Source organism: Scomber japonicus, chromosome 13, assembly GCF_027409825.1.
Source record: "Scomber japonicus isolate fScoJap1 chromosome 13, fScoJap1.pri, whole genome shotgun sequence".
Taxonomy (NCBI): Eukaryota; Metazoa; Chordata; class Actinopteri; order Scombriformes; family Scombridae; genus Scomber; species Scomber japonicus.
In genome coordinates, this window is record NC_070590.1 from 30,854,456 (window position 1) to 30,876,757 (window position 22,302).

At 40.3% G+C, this 22,302-nt stretch overlaps 1 protein-coding gene across 1 annotated transcript in view; it reads left to right on the forward strand.

Annotated features, from left to right (window-relative positions):
• Positions 1-21,525, forward strand: part of amot (angiomotin) — a 64,009-nt gene extending 42,484 nt beyond the window's left edge. Inside the window, exons 9-13 of the mRNA XM_053332252.1 lie at positions 507-703; positions 16,508-16,636; positions 17,323-17,561; positions 17,643-17,897; positions 21,077-21,525. Coding sequence (XP_053188227.1) covers positions 507-703; positions 16,508-16,636; positions 17,323-17,561; positions 17,643-17,897; positions 21,077-21,210 — 954 coding nt within the window. The 3' untranslated portion in view covers positions 21,211-21,525. The remainder of the gene's footprint in view (positions 1-506; positions 704-16,507; positions 16,637-17,322; positions 17,562-17,642; positions 17,898-21,076) is intronic.
• Positions 21,526-22,302: the final 777 nt, after the last annotated feature.

The following is a 22,302-nucleotide window of genomic DNA, read 5'->3' on the forward strand; positions in this document are numbered from 1 at the left end:
TCTCCTTTCCTCCTGTTGTTTTCTGACACATTAGACAGCATAGTTTTTTCACTGTCTTAAACTGTTTTTTTATACCTCTGTGTTTTCTGTATGTTGTTAACCATGTCAAGAGTATTACTAGAAAATATATGCAAATAGAATATTTCGTTATTATTGTTAATTGTGTACAGCCATGCTAGCAGCTCTGTGAAGCTATACTCAGCTTGCATGCTTGCAATGCTAACATGTTTATGCTAAACAGGTGTAATCTTTTCAATGATCACCATTTAAATCCTTCATCTTAGTTTTTATTGGGAGCCTTCTTGCACCTTATAGTCTTTTATTATTTTATCTTGCTATATAGAATTACTACAATTGAACAGCTATATACTGTAGGTGACAAGCCAGCAACATTTAGTTTTGATTCAAGTCAAATAACAGAGTCATCTCTTCTATCATTCTGTCCCTGCCTTACTTTTTGCCCCCTACCCCGTTCCCCACTTTTTGTTTTCTTTCATCTCTCCCAGCGCCAAGGAGCTTCCCAAAGCAGCAATGCAGTCCCTTCAGAGTACAACGCCACAGCACTGATGGAGCACTTACGGGAGAAAGAGGAGCGCATTCTGGCCCTGGAGGCAGACATGACCAAATGGGAGCAAAAGTATTTGGAGGAGAGTGTGATGAGGCAGTTCGCCCTGGATGCTGCCGCCTCTGTTGCCACTCAAAGGTACATTTAAGAGTTTAAATTTTAGAGAAATTAAAACATTTTAAGCCATTGTTTCAAACACTGACATGTCTTTTTTTTTAATTTTTATTTTCATTTTCATTGTTTTGCATGACAAACAGCAAACATACTTATAGTATAACAGGCTTGAACTAAGGGAGAAAAATACAAAATAAGTATGAATATATATGAATAAAATAAAATAAAAATATATACATAATTTAAGAACTTTACGTACTTATATACATAGAGTACAACAAAAAAAAATTTAAGAAAAAGATACATACACTTGTCTTAATAAGCAACTCCTTCCATCCTCCTATCCATCCTCATGATATAATTACCCTGACCATCCCTCAGCTACTGCCCTATCCATAGAAATCACCCTAGCACCTCCTGATCTAGTGTATCCTTTTCCCTTTGAACAGTTTTACTTATATCCCTAGGTAAGTAATCTATCAGAGGCCGCCCAAATATTCATAAAGCTGCTATTATTTCCCCTTAACCGAGCACTTAGCCTCTCCATAGGAACAAGCCTAAAAATGTCCTTATACCACTGAGTTACAGTAGGAGTTTTTTCATGAATCCAATTGAATAATATACATTTTCTGGCTAGAAAAAGCAGTTTGTTCAGCAGCTTAGATCTTTTGACATCTATAATTCTATTTTTAGAAGGCAGTCCTAATAGCAACTGGCCCGGATCTTTACATATCTTGTGCTGTAATATCATACTAATTTCTTTTGTTATACAAGACCAGAACTTAAATATTTTTGGACAGAAACAATGTGTTCCAGTTGTCAATTTACATTTAAGACATAATGGTGTCCTATGCTGTAAATATTCTATACTGTATTTCTTTAAATTTAGTACTGAGATACAGAGAATGAATGGTCCGAATACCTCCCTCCCAAGCATCTTCATCATATACACTTAAAAGGTCTACTTCCCATAGTTTAACAAGCCTGTCAATATTATGCCCATTACAACTCTGGTAGATATTATAAAAATATGTAATATAACCTGTATTTATAGTAAAATCAATTATGAGCTTTTCAGTTGGTCCAAGCAACGTTGCATCCTGCGTTGGTGTTAGATGTTGTGCTGATGAAGTCGCAGACTTGAAGATAAGCAAAAAAGTATTTTTTGTATTTGTGCAAAGGACATGAAAACATTATTATCATCAAACAAATCCCCTATCACTCTCACTCCTTCTCCATGCCAGGATCGAAAGACAGCATTTTTAATACCAGGTGGGAAATCCCTATTATTCAAGATTGGCGTATGGTATGAAAAGATATCCCTTTTACCTATGAATCTATTCATATCTCGCCAGATCTTAAAAGAGTTTTGAAGTATTAGGTTATCATTCATCCTGGAACTGAGTTTTGTCTTGCTAGTAAGCTCCCCTAGTAGTCCAAAAGGGGCACATCCCCACGACTCAATCGGATCCTCTCTTCCTTTCAAATAACAATGAACCCACTCATGAAAAAGTCTACTATGACAGGCCCAATTATAACATATGATATTCAGAAATACTAGACCACCTCTGCGTTTTGGTGATTGTAAGGTTTTCATGCTTAATTTGGGTTTTTTTTCCCTTGCCAAATGGACTTTTAAAAGTCTTTTTCAATTTCTTTTGCTAACTTTTTAGGAATATAAAGAGGTAACATCTGAATAGAACAGAGCAGCCGAGGTAGAACGTTCATTTTCATTAAGCTTATTCTACCCATCCATGAGATTGGCGAGTCCATCCATCTTGTCCTGGTTTATCACCCATTTTTGCGTCAAGAGTTGGTTGAGAGCTGACCGAGTGGCATCTGCCGTCTTGAGTAGATTTGCTGAGGGGTCATTCTTTATTTGCTTGTTGAGATCACCTAATTTTTTTCTGAATCAAGTTGTTCTCTTAAAGCCTCCTTTTTCCTGACTGTACTATAGGTAATTATAGCTCCTCTCAAGTAAGCCTTAAGCGTGTCCCAGAGTATGGAAGGGTTTGGGTCTTCATTATCATTAGTTGACAGGAAAAGTTCAATTTGCTCTTTCATAAAGGTCACAAATGAGGGACTATTTATAAGCAAGGAGTTTAGACGCCAATGGCTTAAGCTCGGTTGAGGGGAGGGTGAGGAGACTATGATGTGTATATCTGCATGGTCAGATAATAGGCGAGTACCTATTGCACAATTCTTTATTCTATCCAGCACTTTCCTTGAGACAAAAAAGTAATCTATTTGGGAGAAACTTCGATGAGAGTTAGAAAAAAAAGTGTAATCTCTTTTTCCAGGATGGAGGACTCTCCAAGTGTCAAACAACTGCAAATCTGAGCATACCGCCATGGTGGCCTCTCTCATCTTAGAGGGTGTGGTCCCTGCTGGGGGGCTACGGTCTACCTCAGGGTCCATGACACAATTAAAGTCTCCTGCTATTACACTAACTGCTGAAGACATAGCAGATATGTCAGCTAACAATTTAGAGTAGAATTCTCCTTGATACACATTTGGAGCGTACACACAACCAATCATAATGTGCTCCCCATATAGAAAACCTGTTGTAAGTACATAACGGCCTTGTTAAGCACATTTTTCTAGAATAAATGGTGTATTTGTATTTATTAGGATGACCACACCTCTCTTACTAGTTGAAAATGAAGAGTAATAAACCTGTCCAATGAGGCTTCTCCCAACAGCTGTTTTGGGCGGGACAAGCCAGGATAAGACGCTCATTGGATAATGCGACAAACTCGTCCCGCCCCTGGACGCTGAGCGTCTCTGGCGGTCAATGGAGCAGTGGGCGGGGTCCGACGCTCTGCTTCTGTATGATGATTGGAGGAAATGTTTTATAGGGCTCAAAGCCCTTGATAGACAGCTTTGGATAGGCTGACTCTTCTGAATGTAGTTTTGCTAATGTAGCTTGACTTTCTCACTAAATCTGGCGACTTTCCAACTCTTCTTCGCAACTTTTTTTCTCAAAGGCGACTATCGACAAATCTAGCGAGTTTTTCTGGTGTTATTGGAGAGTTTTCTAATGTTTTGGAGACTCTGATATGAAAGCACGTATCAGTCTGTCCTCAACGAGCAGCGGGTGATGCTGCGAGCCCTGCCCCTGTCCTAAAGCACTCACAGACGGTCAGGTTCACCAAAAAAACCCCAAAAAAAAACCAACCTAGAAATCAATCTTGTTACTCATCAATGACATATCCAAGACTGTTATAATCCCTCCAAAGCAAATTTAATTTGCATTAATTAAATCAATGGTTTGGATCAATAGAGGAGAAGTGGATTAGAATATGCATGCAAAAACAAAATGAAAAAAAAAAGCCTTTTTTATGGCATCAAACACGTTGGACACTTTTGTCCAATGTGGTACTTGTGCCAGTTTGGTTCTGAGAGTCACATGGACAAAAAAACAAAAAAAACCCTGGAAATCAATCTTGTTCAAGACTGTTATAATCCCCCCAAAGCAAATTCAATTTGCATTCAGTATATTGGAAATAATCACCTTTTCATAGGGTGATTATTTCACCTTTTACTATAGGGCTCTGTTACCTGGGTGGGTGACGTGTTAAGTGTTGCTTTAAGGCCCTTTGTCCTGTGCAGGCCTACCTGGGCAGGCTAGTGGCTAGTTTTGAAAATGTTTTTTGTGTGTGTGTTGATGTGGTTCTATGGCATAGATTAAGCATACAACAGCCTCAATTAAACACTCCTTTTATTTGTAATGGCCTCGCTTCAATATGACAAGTTTTATGATGAAGATGTGAAGTGAGCTTCCCCTGTTTAAAACACCAGCAGCCGCCACTGGCATGAACATATATGCCGTGCTTTCAGTTAGGCATCTTTAACAGTCTGCTTACTTACGGAAACCATATCCATTACCTCCACAGTGCTCGCAGCTTCATCTGCTGTGTCGAAAGAGAACTCCTTGTTGTTATAAGTGAAACAGATTCTCGCCGGGTACTGCATCCTGAATCTGATGTTCTTAGCCATCAGCTTCTGGCATACTGAGTTGAATTTCCTCCGCTGCTGTCAGACATTTTGCGGGATATCTTGTTGGATGGTGATCTTAGCTCCTTCATATTCCAGCTTCTGTTTCCCACCATGTGCCAGTATCTTCATTTTGTCAGCCGGGTAGTAAAGCTTCATGACGACTACGCAGGGCACACCTGGCTTGGGGTGGCCGAGTCCTCTGTGGCATCTATCCAGGCGAATCGAGCCTTTTTTAGTTTCCATGTTGAGCAGTTTGGGGAGCCAAGTTTAAAAAAATGTCAGTGCATTTTTCCCTTCAATTCCCTCCTTGACACCAAAGTTCCTGATATTATCCCTCAGGATAGCGCCTCCTGATCATCCATCTGGTTAATGAGAGCGGCAGGACTGCTCTCTGAATCCATCTAGATTGGCTATGGTGTCCTCTGCTTTGGAGATTTAGCTTTCTGCTTCTTCTAGACGTTGTGACTCACTTTCTAGCTTCGCTGCAATATCTAATTTACTAGAGAAGATGGACATCTTCTCTTCCATAATGGCTGCCACTTCAGTTGTAATCTTCGTTGCTAAAGCTGCTACGTCTGCTGGTAAGCTAGCCTCCACCACATCATTATCTTTAGTAGCCGCCTCGTTGTTAGCATGCCGACGAGCACCTCTCTGTGACCTTTGTTTTTCGGTTCCATCAGTCGACATTTCCTTGCTGGACATGTTCACCAATCACTCCCTCTACTATACACTTAGGGTCTGATTTACTAAGCTCCCAAATAGTGGGTACTAAATTGCGTGCACAGTTTAATAGATTGTGCATTTCGTTTGCATGAGTCCTGTGTGTATTCTGTCATTGTCCCTCCGTCTCCTCATCTCCACAGTAACAGTAGTCATCTGTACACAGCCGGTTAATACCAAAAACCCAAACACTGACATGTCTAATGTCAATTGTTTCTTGTTGTGGTTGCTGAAGATTCATTGCAATTACAGACATCAGAACAATATGGTCACATCGTTTGAGACATAATGCCTAGCTTTATGAAGAAACCTGTGTAGTCGGGAGTTTGGGTTTACAGCTCACCACCAGCTTTTTTTCAAATTAACTTTTGAATAATGTAATGTAGCCTGAACTTGAACAGCAACAACCCCTCCTACCTCCTATGTTCCACCCCCGCACTCCCTTCCCCTCCACTGCTCCCCTCCGGCTCCGCGAACACACACTACAATAGTTCTCTGATATAGTTTTCTTTTTCCCCGTTGGAGCAGCTGGAGGTGGAAGCCGTGGTCCACTGTCATTGTCAGTCGTTACTGTCTGTTTACGGCTATCTCTGTGTATCATGAATGTGTTATAATGCCATGGATCCACAACAGACTCTCTTCTGGGTGGGGGTGTGCGCATGATTATGTCATTACATAATCATGCGCACACCCCGGAAGGGGAAAACGGGCAGGTCGCTTGGCCAATCATATCATTCGAACCAAATGATAATAATGAGAATATTATGAGACTGGAATAATGTTTTGTTTCTGTGCCTAGTGGATCTCTCTAACATTTTAGAGACCATGCCCCAGGTAGCTGTAGAGGCCCATAGCACTTAGAAAGTAAACAGAAGGGAAACAAAGTAAAATAATAGACAAAAATAATGGGAGCAATTCTAACAACTTTAACGGTTGATTCACAACATTAAATGCCTTTCAATGCAAACAATGCGCTTGAAACAATAAATTAATACAAAATTAGAAAGTAATGTAATTAAAAAGATTATATAGGACTGCAGATTTATATATGATTATATTTATTTATATATTTACATAAGTGACTAATCTATGTGTAATTAAAATAGGTTGTTTCCACTTGCCGTTTTTTCTAAGAGCCACACTGTCACAGTAAATAAAATATTTTGAATTAAGTATACAATTCATAAGACAAGTAAAATAAATATGACCATACACAAATATTTAAGATATGTACCTTAAAACAGAATAGTTGAAAAGTTTTGTTTTAGAAAAAAGTTCAGACAAATTAAACAGCCAGCAACAGCTTTTATTGGCAATAAAATAAAACATTCTCACTTCAACATATTCATAATACTAATACTACAGCCTCTTCAAAAACTCCTCAGTCCAGAGCTCTTCTGAGTTTTTCTGTATGTATCCATTTTCTGTAGTGCCTCCTTGCTCATGTTTTTTGACATGAAATGAGATAACAGCTGTTTCCCACTGATGAGACAAAATGAAATAGCAATGGCTGTCATAAACAATGTACAAAGAATACATATCGGTATTAACATTCTCCTTATGTTTGGAGCATACCTCAAGTCACACTGCAGTCCACAGTTATACATTTCTGTGGCTCTGTCAAGAGAAAATGCATGGACAGCTGAAAGGGCGTGGACTGTTGCCTGTGAAACGAACAAAAGGACATCTTTCATTTAGATATTAAAGTAGTCTGTCATGTTGCAGTTAACAAGATATTAACCATAAGTTAATAGTTAATATAATAAGTTAAGACTGACAACAGTAATAATACAAAATATGTTAATATGATAAATTAAAAAAGTTTAATAATTTACCTCTGACAGAAGCACATCCATAACAAATGCCACTTGATTCTGACATCTGGTTGTCTGTGCTTCAACCAGGCTTGTAAGAAGCCAAGCACTCTGTTTCACTTAAATCATTCATTTATCATGTTTTGACCAAAATTAGTTACAGTATGTGACTCAAATTTCATTTTCAAACTCACTTCACGATGTTGCAGTAGGCCTTTATCCTGAGTGATTAATGTTACAAGAAGGTCAATGGTGACTCTTCTTTGGTGTTCAGCTTGCTGAGCCCTAAAATTTGATTAAACAGCATTTAAATGTTAAACATAATTATTCTGGTTAACTATATTGGATAAGATTTGTTGTTTCTTGATCCTTTGCATATCCTTACCACAAGCCTGTCAAAAGATGTCTAATTAAAAGTATTATAATGCTGCATGGTAATCTCTAATTATCATGCAGCGTAACAATTAGGGATGGGAAATTGAGAACCACTTCCAGTTGAAAATCAACATCAAATTGAATTTGGAATCAATATCTGATTCTGATCAACAAAGGCAGAACTAAAGTGCAGGCCAGTGCAGCCTCCAAACTGTATATAGCAAGCCAAAAGATTAACAGTGACAATAGTAGAACAGTTAAGTTTCCCCGAACAGAATACTGACCATAAATCAATAACATAATTGACAAAGACTCAGATCAATAAGGGGAATTGATAATAGCATTGGTATTAACAAAATCTTATCAATACCCGTGGTTGGACTTACCTCTATATTTAACAACTGACTTCTGGTGACCTTGTAAATGGGGAATTAGGGAATGGTATGGCCCTACCTTCTGGCACAATGGGCACTAAAAAGTGTTCACTCCCAATTTAATGAGTGCCGGGCATGTGTCCTCCCGAAATGTTGTGATAATAATAATAATAATAATAACTTTATTTTGTCTTTCATGAAACCCAAGGTTGTTTCACAATAACAAGAACACAGACAAAATTCACATTTAGCCAGCAAAAGCCTGCAGGAACAAGTGCCTTTTCAACATTGATTTAAAAGAGTCCAGTGTTGGTGCTTGGCGAATGTTAGGAGGGAGCAAATTCCACAGTGTAGGAGGTACCACACTGAAGGCCCTGCTCCCAAAGGTTTGCCTTCTGGTGCAGGGGATGGACAGGAGGCCCAAGTCGGCAGAGCGCAGGTCCCGTGAAGGGTGGTAAACATGGAGGAGTTCCATTAAGTACTGGGGTGCAACGCCATGAAGAGATTTATAGGTGAGGAGAAGAAGTTTAAAAGTGATGCAGAACTTAATTGGAAGCCAGTGCAGCTGTTTGAGTGTGGGTGTGATGTGCTGCCAGGGTGGCAGCTGAGTTTTGGACATGTTGGAGCCTGTCCAGTGTTTTATTGGGGACCCCATACAAGATGGCATTACAATAGTCCAGACGTGAGGTGATAAATGCATGTATGAGAGTCTCAGCAACTGAGTCAGAGAGTGAAGGACGGAGTCTGGAAATGTTCCTTAGGTGGAAGAAGGCGGATTTGGGGACAGATTTAATGTGTGTGTCATATGTGGAGTCCAAAATAACACCCAGATTGTGCACCTCCGAGGACAGGGAGATGCAGGAGCCATCAACTTGAGGACAAGATCACCTACTTTGTGGAGCAGATTCTTGGGAGTGACAACCATGAGTTCGGTTTTCTGACTGTTGAGTTTGAGCAGGTTGGTGGTCATCCAGACTTTTATGTCTGGATGATCAAGCAGTTGATGAGGGATTGCGAAGGGAGCTGGGTGGAAGGTGATGTGCTGAGATAGAGTTGGGTATTGGGTACCTCTTAAGGATGGGAGTAACAGAGGCAGTTTTAAGACTGATGGGTACAGAACCAGATAGAACGGATGCATTGACTATGTTCACAATGGAAGGGCAGACAGAAGATAGGCAGGCCTTGACCAAAGCAGTGGGCATAGGGTCAAGGGAGCAGGTGGAGGCTTTGGCCTTGGTGACTAGCTCAGTTATCCGACTAGCATCAACAGCGGTGAAAGAAGAGAAGGAGGGACACGTGGCAGGGGAAGCGACATCCTGAGGTAGAGACCCTAGAGAAGAAGGGTGGGAGGCAGTACGGGGGGAGAGTAGTCTGTTGATAGTAGAGAACAGTGCTCTGGGATGATTTTGGTGAGACCCTAACAAAGTGGAATAATACTGGGTCTTGGCCTGGGAGAGAGCTTCCTTGTATGATGTAATGTGATCTTTGAAAGCAAGCGGGTGGACGGTGAGGCCAGTTCTTTTATAAAGCCTCTCCAGCTTCCTACCAGTGGCTTTCATGGAGCGAAGGTCTGTGGTAAACCAGGGGGCGGGACGGGTGAATGAAACAGTCCGGATTTTAAGGGGGGCCAGAGAGTCCAGACTGAGGGATAATGCTGCATTGTAGCTGGCGACCATGTCATCCGCTGCGGATATGGAGGAGTCAGTAGTCCAGTAGTTGGCAATCAGGCTAGATAAAGCTTCTGTGCTCACAGTCTTAATGTTCCTGACCATGATGGTCCGTCTAGGGCGCTGCCTGGGCAGGGAAGCAGGAACATTGAAGACAATGGCATGGTGGTCAAAAACTGCTAGGTCCAGGCACTGTAGGTTGGTGAGGGGGAAGCCAGTGGAACACACCAGGTCTAGCGTGTGGCCTTTACTGTGGGTGGGGCCCTGCAGATGCTGCACAAAGTTAAAGCAATCCAGCAGTGACAGAAACTCCGAAGCGAATTTGCAGCCGCTAGTGTCAACATGGATGTTGAAGTCACCAAGCAGAAGTGTGGATGTAGATGTTGCACAGATAGGCGTGAGGAGCTCAGACAGTTCAGACAGAAAAACAGCAGGAGCCTTGGGAGGGCGGTATACAAGTACACACTGGAGCTGAGAACTCCCAGCCAAAGTGAAAACAACACCCTCAAATGTGGTGGTAGCAGGTACAGTGACCTGCTTAATCGGGATGTCTGCATGATGGATCACAGCCAGCCCCCCACCACCCCCTTCAGAGCGGGGCTTCTGTAAATAAACATAGCCCGGTGGAGTGGCTTGATTTAAAGCAAAAGAGTCCTGCTTTTTCTGCCAAGTCTCTGTCAAGCAGATGATGTCAATCTTATGTTCCAAAATGATTTCATGAATAAGTAGAGGTTTATTGTTAAGGGAGCGCACATTCAGCATCATAAATGTAAGGGCATTGTACAAAGCTGAGGCAGAATGGATTGGAGTGATACTGTCAACACAGAGCAGTGGGCAGAGCTGTCTAGTAGGCACATGGTGTTTGTTGTGATGATGCAACATAGACCGGGAGACAGAGACAATGGAGGAAATGGATGAACCAGAGTAGATAAACTTACGTCGGGAGCCCCGGTGAATATACTGGGAGCAACGCAGGAGTCTAAGGGCTTTAATAGTGGAGACAGAGTCCGGTGCAAAGTTTGAACCGAGACTGCGGAGCTCCGCGGAGGTGTATTGGATCCTTCCCATAGTCCACGCAGGGCAGCAGCTACAGGTGGCTAACGCTGGATGGAAAACAGCCCAAGTAGTCCAAACTTCCCGGGAAAAACAATCCCAGAGGTCTGGATAACCCAGGTGCCGTGGCAGACGCAACCGCACCACTGGAGGTCCAGTAGCCAGCACTAGGGCAAAGATAGCCACAGCCACAACTAACTGGATGACAGCAGCCTGTGGAGGAGCAGATCGATAACGCATAACAGCCACAGCAGATCAAGAAGCAGGTCGGTACACAAACTGTGCCATCCACACACAGTAGCAACTACCCAAATGCAGTTGAAAAACAAAGTACATACTCTAAATTCAGATTGAGAAGCGGCAACACAAACGCCAGCGTCCTCTCAACCGGAAGTATATCGGCAGAAAAGTCAATTGTGATGTTGGTCTATAGGAGAATAAAATACAATTAAAACCCACACTTCCTTACTTTATACATTTTTGAAAAGAAATAAAGGATTATAGCAAAAATATATTGTTTGTTATTGATTCAATACTGCAGGGGCCTGTTTCAGGAAGCAGGTTTAACTAACTCTGAGTTAAAACCTTAACTCTAGGTTGACCAACTCTGAGCTGTCAAACTCAGAGTTTTCGGTTTCAGAACAAGTGTTAACAGTTAGTTCAATCAACTCTGAGTCAAAGTAACTCTGAGTGAAGCTTGTGCATGAGGAGATACCAAGCCCTCATCAATGGAGCACGGATAACATGATTCACCATGACAACAGGAGAAACAAAGGGCTCAGTCCTCCTACTTCTCCCCAAAGGATTTAGAAATATTAATGAATACATGCAGATGATGAGTACCGGTATATTTAAGAAAAGACAGTCAACAGTGAGTATTAATGAAAAAAAAGAGAAACATTTTGTCTCGAGTGGTCGACTTATTCAACATTTATATTCTGTGTATGTGTGTGTGCGTGACACATTTAGCATTCATGCAGACCCCAACAGGTACAAAACGTAGGCCTGCTTGGCAGCAACTGAATATGAAATATAAAAATATAGCTCAAACAAGTAAGGTATTGATTACAAGCAATTGTGGCGTTGTTTAGCCTGCCCTACCTCATTAAACAGCATTTAAATGCTACATTCAACATGTTATGTATATTTCAGTAGTTGATGAAATCTTCTAAGCAAAAAAGAAATTTTTCAGCCATCCCAACACTGCCAGTATTTAATATTGTCTATTTGAAAACAACACCTATGCCTTTATACATACAACACTACAAAAGTGTAAACGTTTAAGTGCAATAGTCAAGTTTAGTTTTATGTTTGGGAATTTTCACCTTAATGTAACAGGTGGTATATATATATATATAGAGAGAGAAAGTTCCTCACTGGTATCGAACCAGCAACACTGTCACTATGAAGCATGCACAGTAACCACTTGGCTATCAATCACCTTCAAATGCTGCATTTGTGACAGCCCGACAGACGGTTGCCTTGGAAACATGAACTTGAACAGAGAACTTATTCTGAACTGAGAGCATGTCCATGTGGTGTTGTACAGACGATACGAGGGCTGAGAATATTGTTCAGATAAATTATCGATTGTACAGAAAAATGGAAACATTCAAACAGAACATCATCAGAGAATGATAAAACATCCCAGCGGGGTCTGATCCTCTGACGGAGATTTGTGCTTCGAATTTGTGCTTCAATATTAACTGACTCTTTAAGAAACACACCATGTCTGACACCTCCTTCAAGTCTGCGGGCTTCAACTAAAAAGGAGGAGAAACTCAGGGTTAGTTGAAGAAAACCTGCCAGCAAGCAGGTTAGGTTCACGGAGTATGTTGCCAGGGTAACTGACTCAGAGTTAAGCTGAACTGGCTTTGTGAAACTGAAAAACCAGAGTTTCCCTCATCTCAGGGTTAACTAACTCAGAGTTTTCACTAAACCTGCTTTCTGAAACGGGCCCCAGGTTTCCAACCCGATGTAAGAGCTCGAGGCTAAAACTGCATGGCTCACGACATAGGTATAATTTCCTAGACTCAACCCAAACAGCCCTGTCCTATTTACCTAATTGGAAACACCTGTATACATGGCTCCACTGGTCATTAAGTTCATACAAAAGTTACTGAAGCACAATAGCAGGAATAAAAACTTATTTCATTTCAAATCTGCATGAATACATTCTACATAACTTTTAAACGTTTACAAAATCAGATTATGGTCAATTACTGCTTTTTGCATTGTTCCCTTGTCAAGTTCAAACACAGGACCCTATTTTCTAATGTTTCTGTGTGTCTAAATGACAAATCAGGAAAACAACTTTGAATTGGTCTACTAGGAAGAGGCAGCTGCAACTAGAAACAACCAGACTGCATTTCAAGAAACGTATTTTGTAACTATAAACCACACTCCAATCAAACCTCACCAACACACGTATTACAGAAACTATTCAGTTTGATATGTTGAGTTAAATGAAAATATTCCCCCACTGCTTCTATTATCATCCCTTGCTCACTCATTACTTGGATTTTCATAACACATGTAAAAGACGACACAAAATGGGTTTGCTTACAGACATTTACAGTGTATTGAGTTTGAAGAAATGTGTTTTTACAAATAGAGTCCACTGTCTTTGAAAAACAATCATTAATGCTCTTTCTGCCTAGCAAAAGATGTCTTTTTTTTGCGATCAAATGTTTTTATTTAGTATAACAAAATTCCACAGAATACAAAAACACCATCATATGGTACCCTTTCAAATGGCACACAACAGGTCCAAGACATAATAAAGTGTCTCAGGACAAAAAGACAAAGAGGGGAAGAGGGGAAGCAGGGAGACATAATTAAAACATAACATAGCAAGAACACTGAGTGGTACATACAAGGACAAAGGGATGTCCCCTCTTATGTACTATGTATTTTTATATAAACAAATATATTTTATTGACTTAATATTTCTCATGTCATTCATACCCATATATTCTTTCAAGTGCAATGAGAGATTGAAGTATAGACTGGCCAGTTTGTAAATAAAGGTTAAAGTAAAGAAAAGAAAGTTTAATGGTATAATATCAGATATGTCAGTATGGTATGAATTGATGTTACATGCACAGTGACTGGTATACATAAATTGTGGTAGTTATATTGCAGGATTATTGCTCAATAGCTTCAACACCACATGCTTCCCATCCAGAGCTCCACAGCAGAGAGGAAAGTTCCACCTGATGGACCTCCACTTCTCTGTGGTGGACACGGCCATGAACTCCTCGACCAGGCAGTCCCAAATTGCACTGACCACAGCAGGAACAATGGCAGAAACAGTTGATGCTCCTGTAGGAGTCTCCTGCAGCCAGGAACCTGCAACATAGGATAGATGAAGGGTCAGGCTTAAGTTTTCTTGAAAACCTTTAAAAACCAGCCTATAGCATTTCAATAGATACAATTCTCCAAACATTTATCTATTCTACATTTAAACTTAAATTAGAAATTGCAAGCTTTGTGATGTATATTATGTTAAAAACAATCTGCAATCTCATTATGAAATATGAACCACATTGAAATCTTAAAAAGGAAAAGTGTTGATATCTGGCAAGAAAGATGAATAATATTTTTTCTACCCCCTTTTTGATAACCATTGACTTACAAGTAAACAGACTAAATACTTTTATTTGACTGAAAAAACAAAGTTTATAGGTTAATATGCACAATATATGTTTCAGTATGCATGTATCTGTACAGTCAGTTAAGTTAGCAGTATGAGGTTACCTATGCTATATATTTTTACATACTCATTTTGCAGTAGGCTAATTAATAGACAAATTATGAAACCGCAACTCACAGATGGACAGGCGCTCCACAGCTGGGATGGAGCGCCTGTAGTTGGTGTCCATGTTTCATGGAATCTGTTTTAACTAGGGCTGTCAAACGATACATTTTTTAAATCGAGATTAATCGCAGAATTTCCATAGTTAATCCCGATTAATCGCATTTTATTGTTTAAATGTTATTTTACATTTCAAGGCAGTTTTAAGCCCATAATGTAAAGCATTTCTTACCAGAGTGTCTTAACTGGGAGACAATCACGGGTCTGCTGCGACTCCCACACTCCAAAATGGTACTTTGGTGGAGCTGAGGCTCGCTTGGCTGCACCAGGGTGTTTAGCGTGGAGGCGCTAACTCAAACTCAACGTACTCCGATGGTAGTTAAACTCCGTTTGACAAAGGTTGCATTTTACTTTTGACTTGTATACTGAACCGTCTCGAAGTTTTTTAAAGTTAAACAAGCCGTTCAAAAGTCCAGTAGCTCTCTTACTTTCCATCACCGTGGTAGGTTTACTACAGGAGAACACTTCAAAGCATAGCACTACAGCTAGAGGAGCCGTCTACGGGTGTGTGGCAACCCCTACTGCTGTTGCCAGTGTGGTCTTGAGTGGATTGCTGGTTGGCAGGGGGTTGGGCCAGCAGGTAATCGGGTAACTGGAAGCACCTGGGCCGGTGATCTGGTTTCCTATGTAAGCAGCTTCTCATTTCATTATCTCTCTCTCTCTTCCCTTGCAGACAGAGGCCTGTCTTCCCGGGTGATGCGGCAGCTTTAGTTTGTGTTCTTATGGTTTCTTTTTATGCACCATACAACATCCACACACACCATACTTACCATGCATGCACATCCTACACCACTGATCTTACTGACTTCCACACCTCATGTTGTTGTATTTCCTAAATTATCCTTATGATTGTGTTAAATAAATATCATTTGTTATTCCTTTAAAATGGTGCATGTCCATTTATTTGTCATGGCCTTGAGCCAGCTGTGACAGGTGAATAGAAGGGACAAAAAGGCTTGCAAAATTAAAATGCGATTTAAAAAAAAAAACAAACACGTTATGGATTGCATTAATCTAATCACGATTAAAACGTTAACGCTGACAGCCCTAGTTTTAACTTTTACTTTTATTAGCTGGTGAAGAAGAAATGCATGTATGGCCAGAGATGTGATGTAATCAAGTGACCTCTGAGAACCTTGATCTAGTGATGTCACTGCCCTTGATCATTACTGCCCCCTGATGATTTCATCTATGGCTTTTGTCTGAATGTTGACTCTCCTCCTGTTGTGACTCCTCGCAGTTAACATTGTCAACTGTCCACCTAAGAACCACTCCCCCCCCCCCCCCCCCCCCCCATTATCCTTATCTTGCCTCGGTGTCACACTGTAAGGGCTGAATGCAAATGCTCTCCCTTGCTGCCTTTTGCTTCTTTGCTGATCACTGCCTTGGTCTTACTGTATAAAATGTAAGACCCTTTTCTGGGTTTCCATTGTATATACATCGTCAATTTCGCTGTGCAATTTTTTTTATTTCCTTAAGGTCTAGATAGTCACTAATGTCCCCCTTCAGCCTCTCCAGTAACTTTGAGTCATTGAGTATATTCGATTTCAGCTTCCATAAAGTTTTCCTTATTTTCCTTTCTAGAGCTAGTGACATAGAAATAGGGCTGTGGTTTGACAGGACAGTTGTCGCAATGCACCGTGTAATGTCAGTGTAGCGGCTGTGACCACCTTCGTCTTTAGCTTTACCTGGTTTGTCAGAATGCAACTGAAATATGAAGATTTAATGAATATTTATGAAAATAAAATTGATTTCATGGAGTAAAGGCTTTTGAGTTATACTTCCAGAATTGTATTATGTTTTTTTAATTATATTATTCATGTATGTGTGCATGCACTGTGAGTGGTCTAATGTGAACAACTATCCCAGGGTGAGACTAACAGAGTTGTAGTTCTTTTTTTTCTTCTTTTGGTCATATCTGCTTATGTTTTCTGCCACCTGTTTTGCAGGGATACATCTGCAGCAGTGATAAGCCACTCTCCCAGCAGCAGCTATGACACCTCTGTGGAGGCTCGAATCCAGAAGGAAGAAGAGGAGATTCTCATGGCTAACCGGCGCTGTTTAGACATGGAGAGCAGGTAAAGCACTCTCCACATACATGCAGCCTTCCTGAGACCTTTGATGAAAATATTAATGTATTACACATTTTATAAAGACATACTTCTGCACACACTTTTGTGGAGATATTATATCTCATTTAAGGCTGCTTTCACACCAAATGAACTCTGCTGTGTTTGGTGGTATGGTTTAGTTTGTTCAGGCGGTGTAAAAGCTTTCAGTTGAACTCTGCAGACCAAACAACTGGACCGAGACTGCCTGAAAACGGGGGTCTTCATCAAGGTGAACTGTGTTGTGTTTGTTTGTGGTGTGAAAGCAGTCCTTGAAAGAGGTCCAGTTATAGTCTGGATGTATGATGCTGTTAGCAAGTTATTCCTTGTGAGCTCTTGAAGATATCCATAACACATCGACCCTGGATGGTTCAGAATTACCTGCTGTTAGACACAATAATTAGACTTTCAATATAGAGCTAATGATGCAGGATGACATCACCAAAACTGTCCATTAAATTAGTTACCTGTCAGTTCACAGGGCCTCCTGTTAACTTGCAGTGGTCTATTTGTGAAAATAAACCTAACTGGAACTAAATGGCAACAGCATATCTAGCTAAAATGAACCAAATTGCAGGTGTGAAAGCACCAATGTAACTCTCAGGATCTCGCTGCCCTGCAATAACCATGGCTCCTCCTTGCTGTACCTTAACCAGGATTAAGAATCTCCATGCCCAGATCATAGAGAAGGACGCCATGATCAAGGTGCTCCACCAGCGCTCCAGAAAGGAACCCATCAAGTCAGATGCACCACCTGTCATGAGGCCCTCTAAGTCCCTGATGTCCATCTCCAACACTGGATCTGGTAGTTCAGGACTGCTCTCTCACAGCCTGGGACTCAGTAGTTCACCCATTACCGAAGAACGCAAGGACACGAGCTGGAAAGGCAGCCTGGGTAAGAACCAGCAGGCTTATAGTTTTTTACGATGTATCATTGACACTTGAATTAAAGATTGTTCTCTTCTCATTCCTTCAGGGGTTCTGCTGGGTCCAGAGTTTCGCACAGAGTCTCTCAGAACAGAGTCAATCTCATCATCCCCCTCCCCAGTGCTTCCTTCCACCCCAATGACAACAGGGCACTCGAAGTCAGGCAGCAGAGATAGCTGCACGCAGACTGAGAAGAGCCAGAGTCAGGACACCAGCAAGCCCAGTACCCCAGCCCTGCAGAGCATGACGCTGCCTGCTCGTCTGTCCAGCCCCAGCCCCATCTACATCCCTGACCGCATAGCAGGTCAGCACACTTAATGCTCAATTTGGATGTTTTAGTCAGATCTGATCTTTTTATGTGGGGTGGTCATCCACCAATTTGAAGATTGACGGTTCGATTCACAGCTCCTACAGTCCACATGTCAATGTGTCCTTGGGCAAGACACTTAACCCCGTTGCTGTGCCAACGATGTCTGAATGTGTATGAATGGATAGTTTCCTCAAGGTGACCAGGTTGGCACCCTGTGTGGTAGCTCCTGTCATCAGTGTATGAATGTGTGTGAATGGGTGAATGAGACGTAATGTAAAAGAGCTTTGAGTGGTCTTAACGACTAGAAAAGTGCTATATAAGTACTAACCCATTTACTATTTATGTTGTCACATTCCTGTTTGTGACATATGCGAACACCGCTGACATCCTAAACTGACAATTAACAACAATTAAATTGGTGCAACCTAAAAGTAAACATGGATGACATAGCTGCTAGCATACATTTGCTTTATTTACACTTTATTCACACAACACAAAGTGTGATCTGCAGGGTATTCCAGAAAGCGGGTTTTATGGAAAACTCAGAGTATGTTAACCCTGAGATGAGGAAACTCTGTGTTATCCATTCCAGAAAGAGAGTTAACTGAAACTCTGAGTCAGTCACCATGGTAACTGACTCTGTGAACATAACCTTCTCGCTAGCAGGTTTTCTTTAAGAAAACCCTTAGTTTCTACCTGTGTCCTCCTACCTGAAGCAAGCTGCCAGACATGGATGCTCTGTTTCTTCGCAATGCGATAGATATCGAGGCAGACTTAATTCGCAATGCCTTATGTCTGGAGATGCAGTATCACTGTTCATTACACTCAATCATCTCATCTTAACATTCTCCGGCGGCCTTCTTGTTAATCTTATTTTTAGGAAGTATTTTATTGTACACATCATCACATTTTTGTCTTAAAATCAATGACTCCAGTATGTATAATAAGTAAAATAGTGTAAAATGTTAATCTACTAAGCAGGATATTAGATGAGAGGACATATGTGTTAAAAAGCTTTCTGTTGGGGGTTTAAATTACTACATGTTGAAATAGCCACTGAATGAATATTTACTTTGTTTAATAGCCTACGTCAACTATGAATAAAATCAAGGCGAGATACAATCATGGCCCAGCAAAATGTGCCTTACTTTTCTGAATTATGTTTTTTTTATTTCATTTTTACCTGCTTCCAAATGCGTTACACCACTTTTTCACCTGAATTCTACAATTTTAAGTGAGGTATGTCAGTGGAGTGGTGCATTAAAAGACCTGCAGGTGGAGCTCCAGTTACAGTGAGGTGACGTAACTCAAGCTTGTTTTCTCAGCAGTTGCCATGGTGAATTAAGGTATCGGGGCTCCATTGATGATGGCTTTTTCTAGTGGTTGCGCATGCGCCCAAACTCAAGGTGGACATACTCAGAGTTGATTGAACTAATTCAGATCAGCTGTTCTGGAACCGGATACTCAGTTTCCCATCTCAGAGTAAGTCAACTCAGAGCTCAGGGCTAGACTCTAGTTTTGTTGAACCTCCTACCTGGAATACCCCCCTGAATTACCACCAGACTTTTGAGATGATTGAAGTTAGCTAGCTCACACCCAATGGTTCAAATTCTGATTCTTTTTCACAATGCAAGTCTTTATAAGGCCTTTGACACAATCAAGCATACATTTCTCTTTTCTCTTCTCCTGAAAACATTTGGTTTTTGGTAACAAATTTATAAACATTGCTAGCATTAACAGCTCAGTTATAATTAATTTTTATACATCTAAAAGATACCAAATGAATAGAGGGGTTTAGGTTGCCTCGCGTCTTTCTTTCTATTAATTTTAGTTACTGAATTATTGTCAATTAATATTATCAATTCTAGAAATTTTGTTAAGAGTTAAAACATATCTTGGCGGGGGCTTCAACACCAATTCGATTAACTCAATCACTCAAAACATCACTCGATCACTGTCCATCTTGGCTCACCATGAACTCTACCGACGACAACAACAGCTCGTATTGGCTGCTCCCCGTTATCACTTCCGGTTCAATCCCAGAGTTGGTACATTCCCTTTCTGGTTGATGGTTGATATTTGTTTCAGGACTTGTAAAAGTGCCGCTTGTAAATTTGTTTTGCTGTTTGTAAAAGTGTTCAGTGTCTTGTTAATTAGTTTTCTGAAGTGTAAATTTGTTTCGGGACTTGTAAATGTGTTATGGTAATGTATTTTGTTTTATGATATGTAAAAATGTTTTACAAAGCTTGAGACAAATTTACATTTTGGAAAAGTGTTTCACATGTTGTAATCTTGGTTTGCACCTCCCGGCCACAGTAGTATATAATTTGCCTATAATTTCAGAGAATTTTACTCTAACTTGTGCTAAATTAATTCAACTTGTGAAATGGTGAAAACAGGATATCATAGCCTTTACTAGTGTTGGATGGTATTGAACTGATAGATTAAAAAAAAAGTGTAACAATAAGCATATTCGTCAATCATTTTAAAGAAGAAACAAGATTGTACCCAGAAGTTTTTGGAGGTCACAAATTGAAGACATAAACTGGAGGGCTTGACTTTTGCCATATAAGTACTGTATCTCAAACAAAGCTGGGAAATACACTTTAAAATCCTACATAAAATTGTCTTTTGGTAAGTTCACAGACATTGATGTTTCTTGCAACTTTTGTAAACCCACCTGTCTCTCCTAATATCTAGTCTAGGATTAAGTAGTGGTCTGTTTCCTCTTCTGGCATGCCAATTAATGGGTTTAATGGCAGTGTTGCTGACCCTTCTGGGTGATCCCAGAGACATTCTGGGATGACCCAAGCATTCTGGGATGACACAGGCTTCAACAAATTCCACAACAACACTTTCCACAAGACACTTGGGAAATCAGTTTCTATTTTATTTTAATCGACAACCCACTACACTTGTTAATCAGCTCAGTGTCCTGATAACACACTTCTCCTGTATGTTCTTTCCAGAACATTTACCACATCTTCAAAATTGCAGGTGTTTTCACATCTCTCAGGACTCAGTGTTTGCTTGAAACAGCAGTATCAGCACACACGTATCACCATAAGCAAATTTTACAGCTTGATCTGTATATCAGAAATTTTCATCTATATGTCAGAAATGGTGACTGACATTTTTTGATGTTTTGACTAGTGTCCATGTTCTCTGTGTAGACATGCCGGTGTTTCACACCAACACCCTGGAGCGGAGGGTCCCAGCCCAGTCCCACCTACAGCCACAGCTGCCCCTGCCAGCCCCACACACCCAACAGGAAGTGGACAGTGACATGGTGGAAATCCTGATCTGACCCCATGACCTCGGAAAAAAACACATAATCCAAATGATTGACTTGATGGTAGCTCCATTGGAACAAACACATAGACAGACCTTGGAATATGAGCCGGGATGATTGACAGACCCACACATAGACCTGTTCATACAAGATAAGAGTTTATGTTTACATGTGCATTAATTCAAACATGGTCTTCAGTATTTTTTTAATTTTTGGATTAATCATTTGGTCTTTAAAATATTAAATGTGAATAATGCCCATCACAATGATCAAATGTCTAGTTAAGTTCTACCAACATTCCAGTTCCCAAAGATGCTAAATTTACTATAACTCTTAAATTGAGATTCTGGAACAATTTGGCATAGTGTGACATCAAATATAGTTATACTATATTTATATCAAATATAGTTTTTCTGAAAAAAAAAAGAAGCTAAATGATAAATAAATGATCAAAAATAGTTGCCAATTAGTTTTCTGTCAATTGATTAATGGACTAATTGTTGCAGCTGTAGTAATGGAGTAGTGACTGAAACTAAAAAAATGTTCATTGCCTCATGTTCATGTTTAATGTTCAAAATGACGGATTTAACTTTGTAAACTGATGTTTGAATGTCATGGCATGCTCAAGAGGTTTGATAAAACATAATTTAAAACATTTCAGTAATGTGACTTGTTAAAACTTGGCACATAAGTGAGATATCTAAAAAGGAAGGGGTAAAGCTGAAAGTTAACATTCAAGATTCATACATGTATTTTTAACTTTTTAACAACACCTTTTTCCCTGTGTGTAGATGTAATGTGAAGGATTTCTCTTTTTGTCACTATGTATGGCTGGATGTGGTCAGTGACTAAATCTTTGTTCAAATGTACTACTTTTTGATCTGGGGAGTTTAGTGTCATTGTCACACTAGTGACTAGTACCCTAGAGAATACATTACTAACTGCACCAATGGCATTTTAGCAGATTTTGGAACATTTGTAAACATCAGCATTTTGTTCATTTTCAACATGCAAATGAGAGAGAAAGCAGCTTGTTACTTAATGATCTGTAAACTTTTCTGTATTGTTGGAGGCTGGTTTGCTATGTTGGACCAAATGTATTGGCTA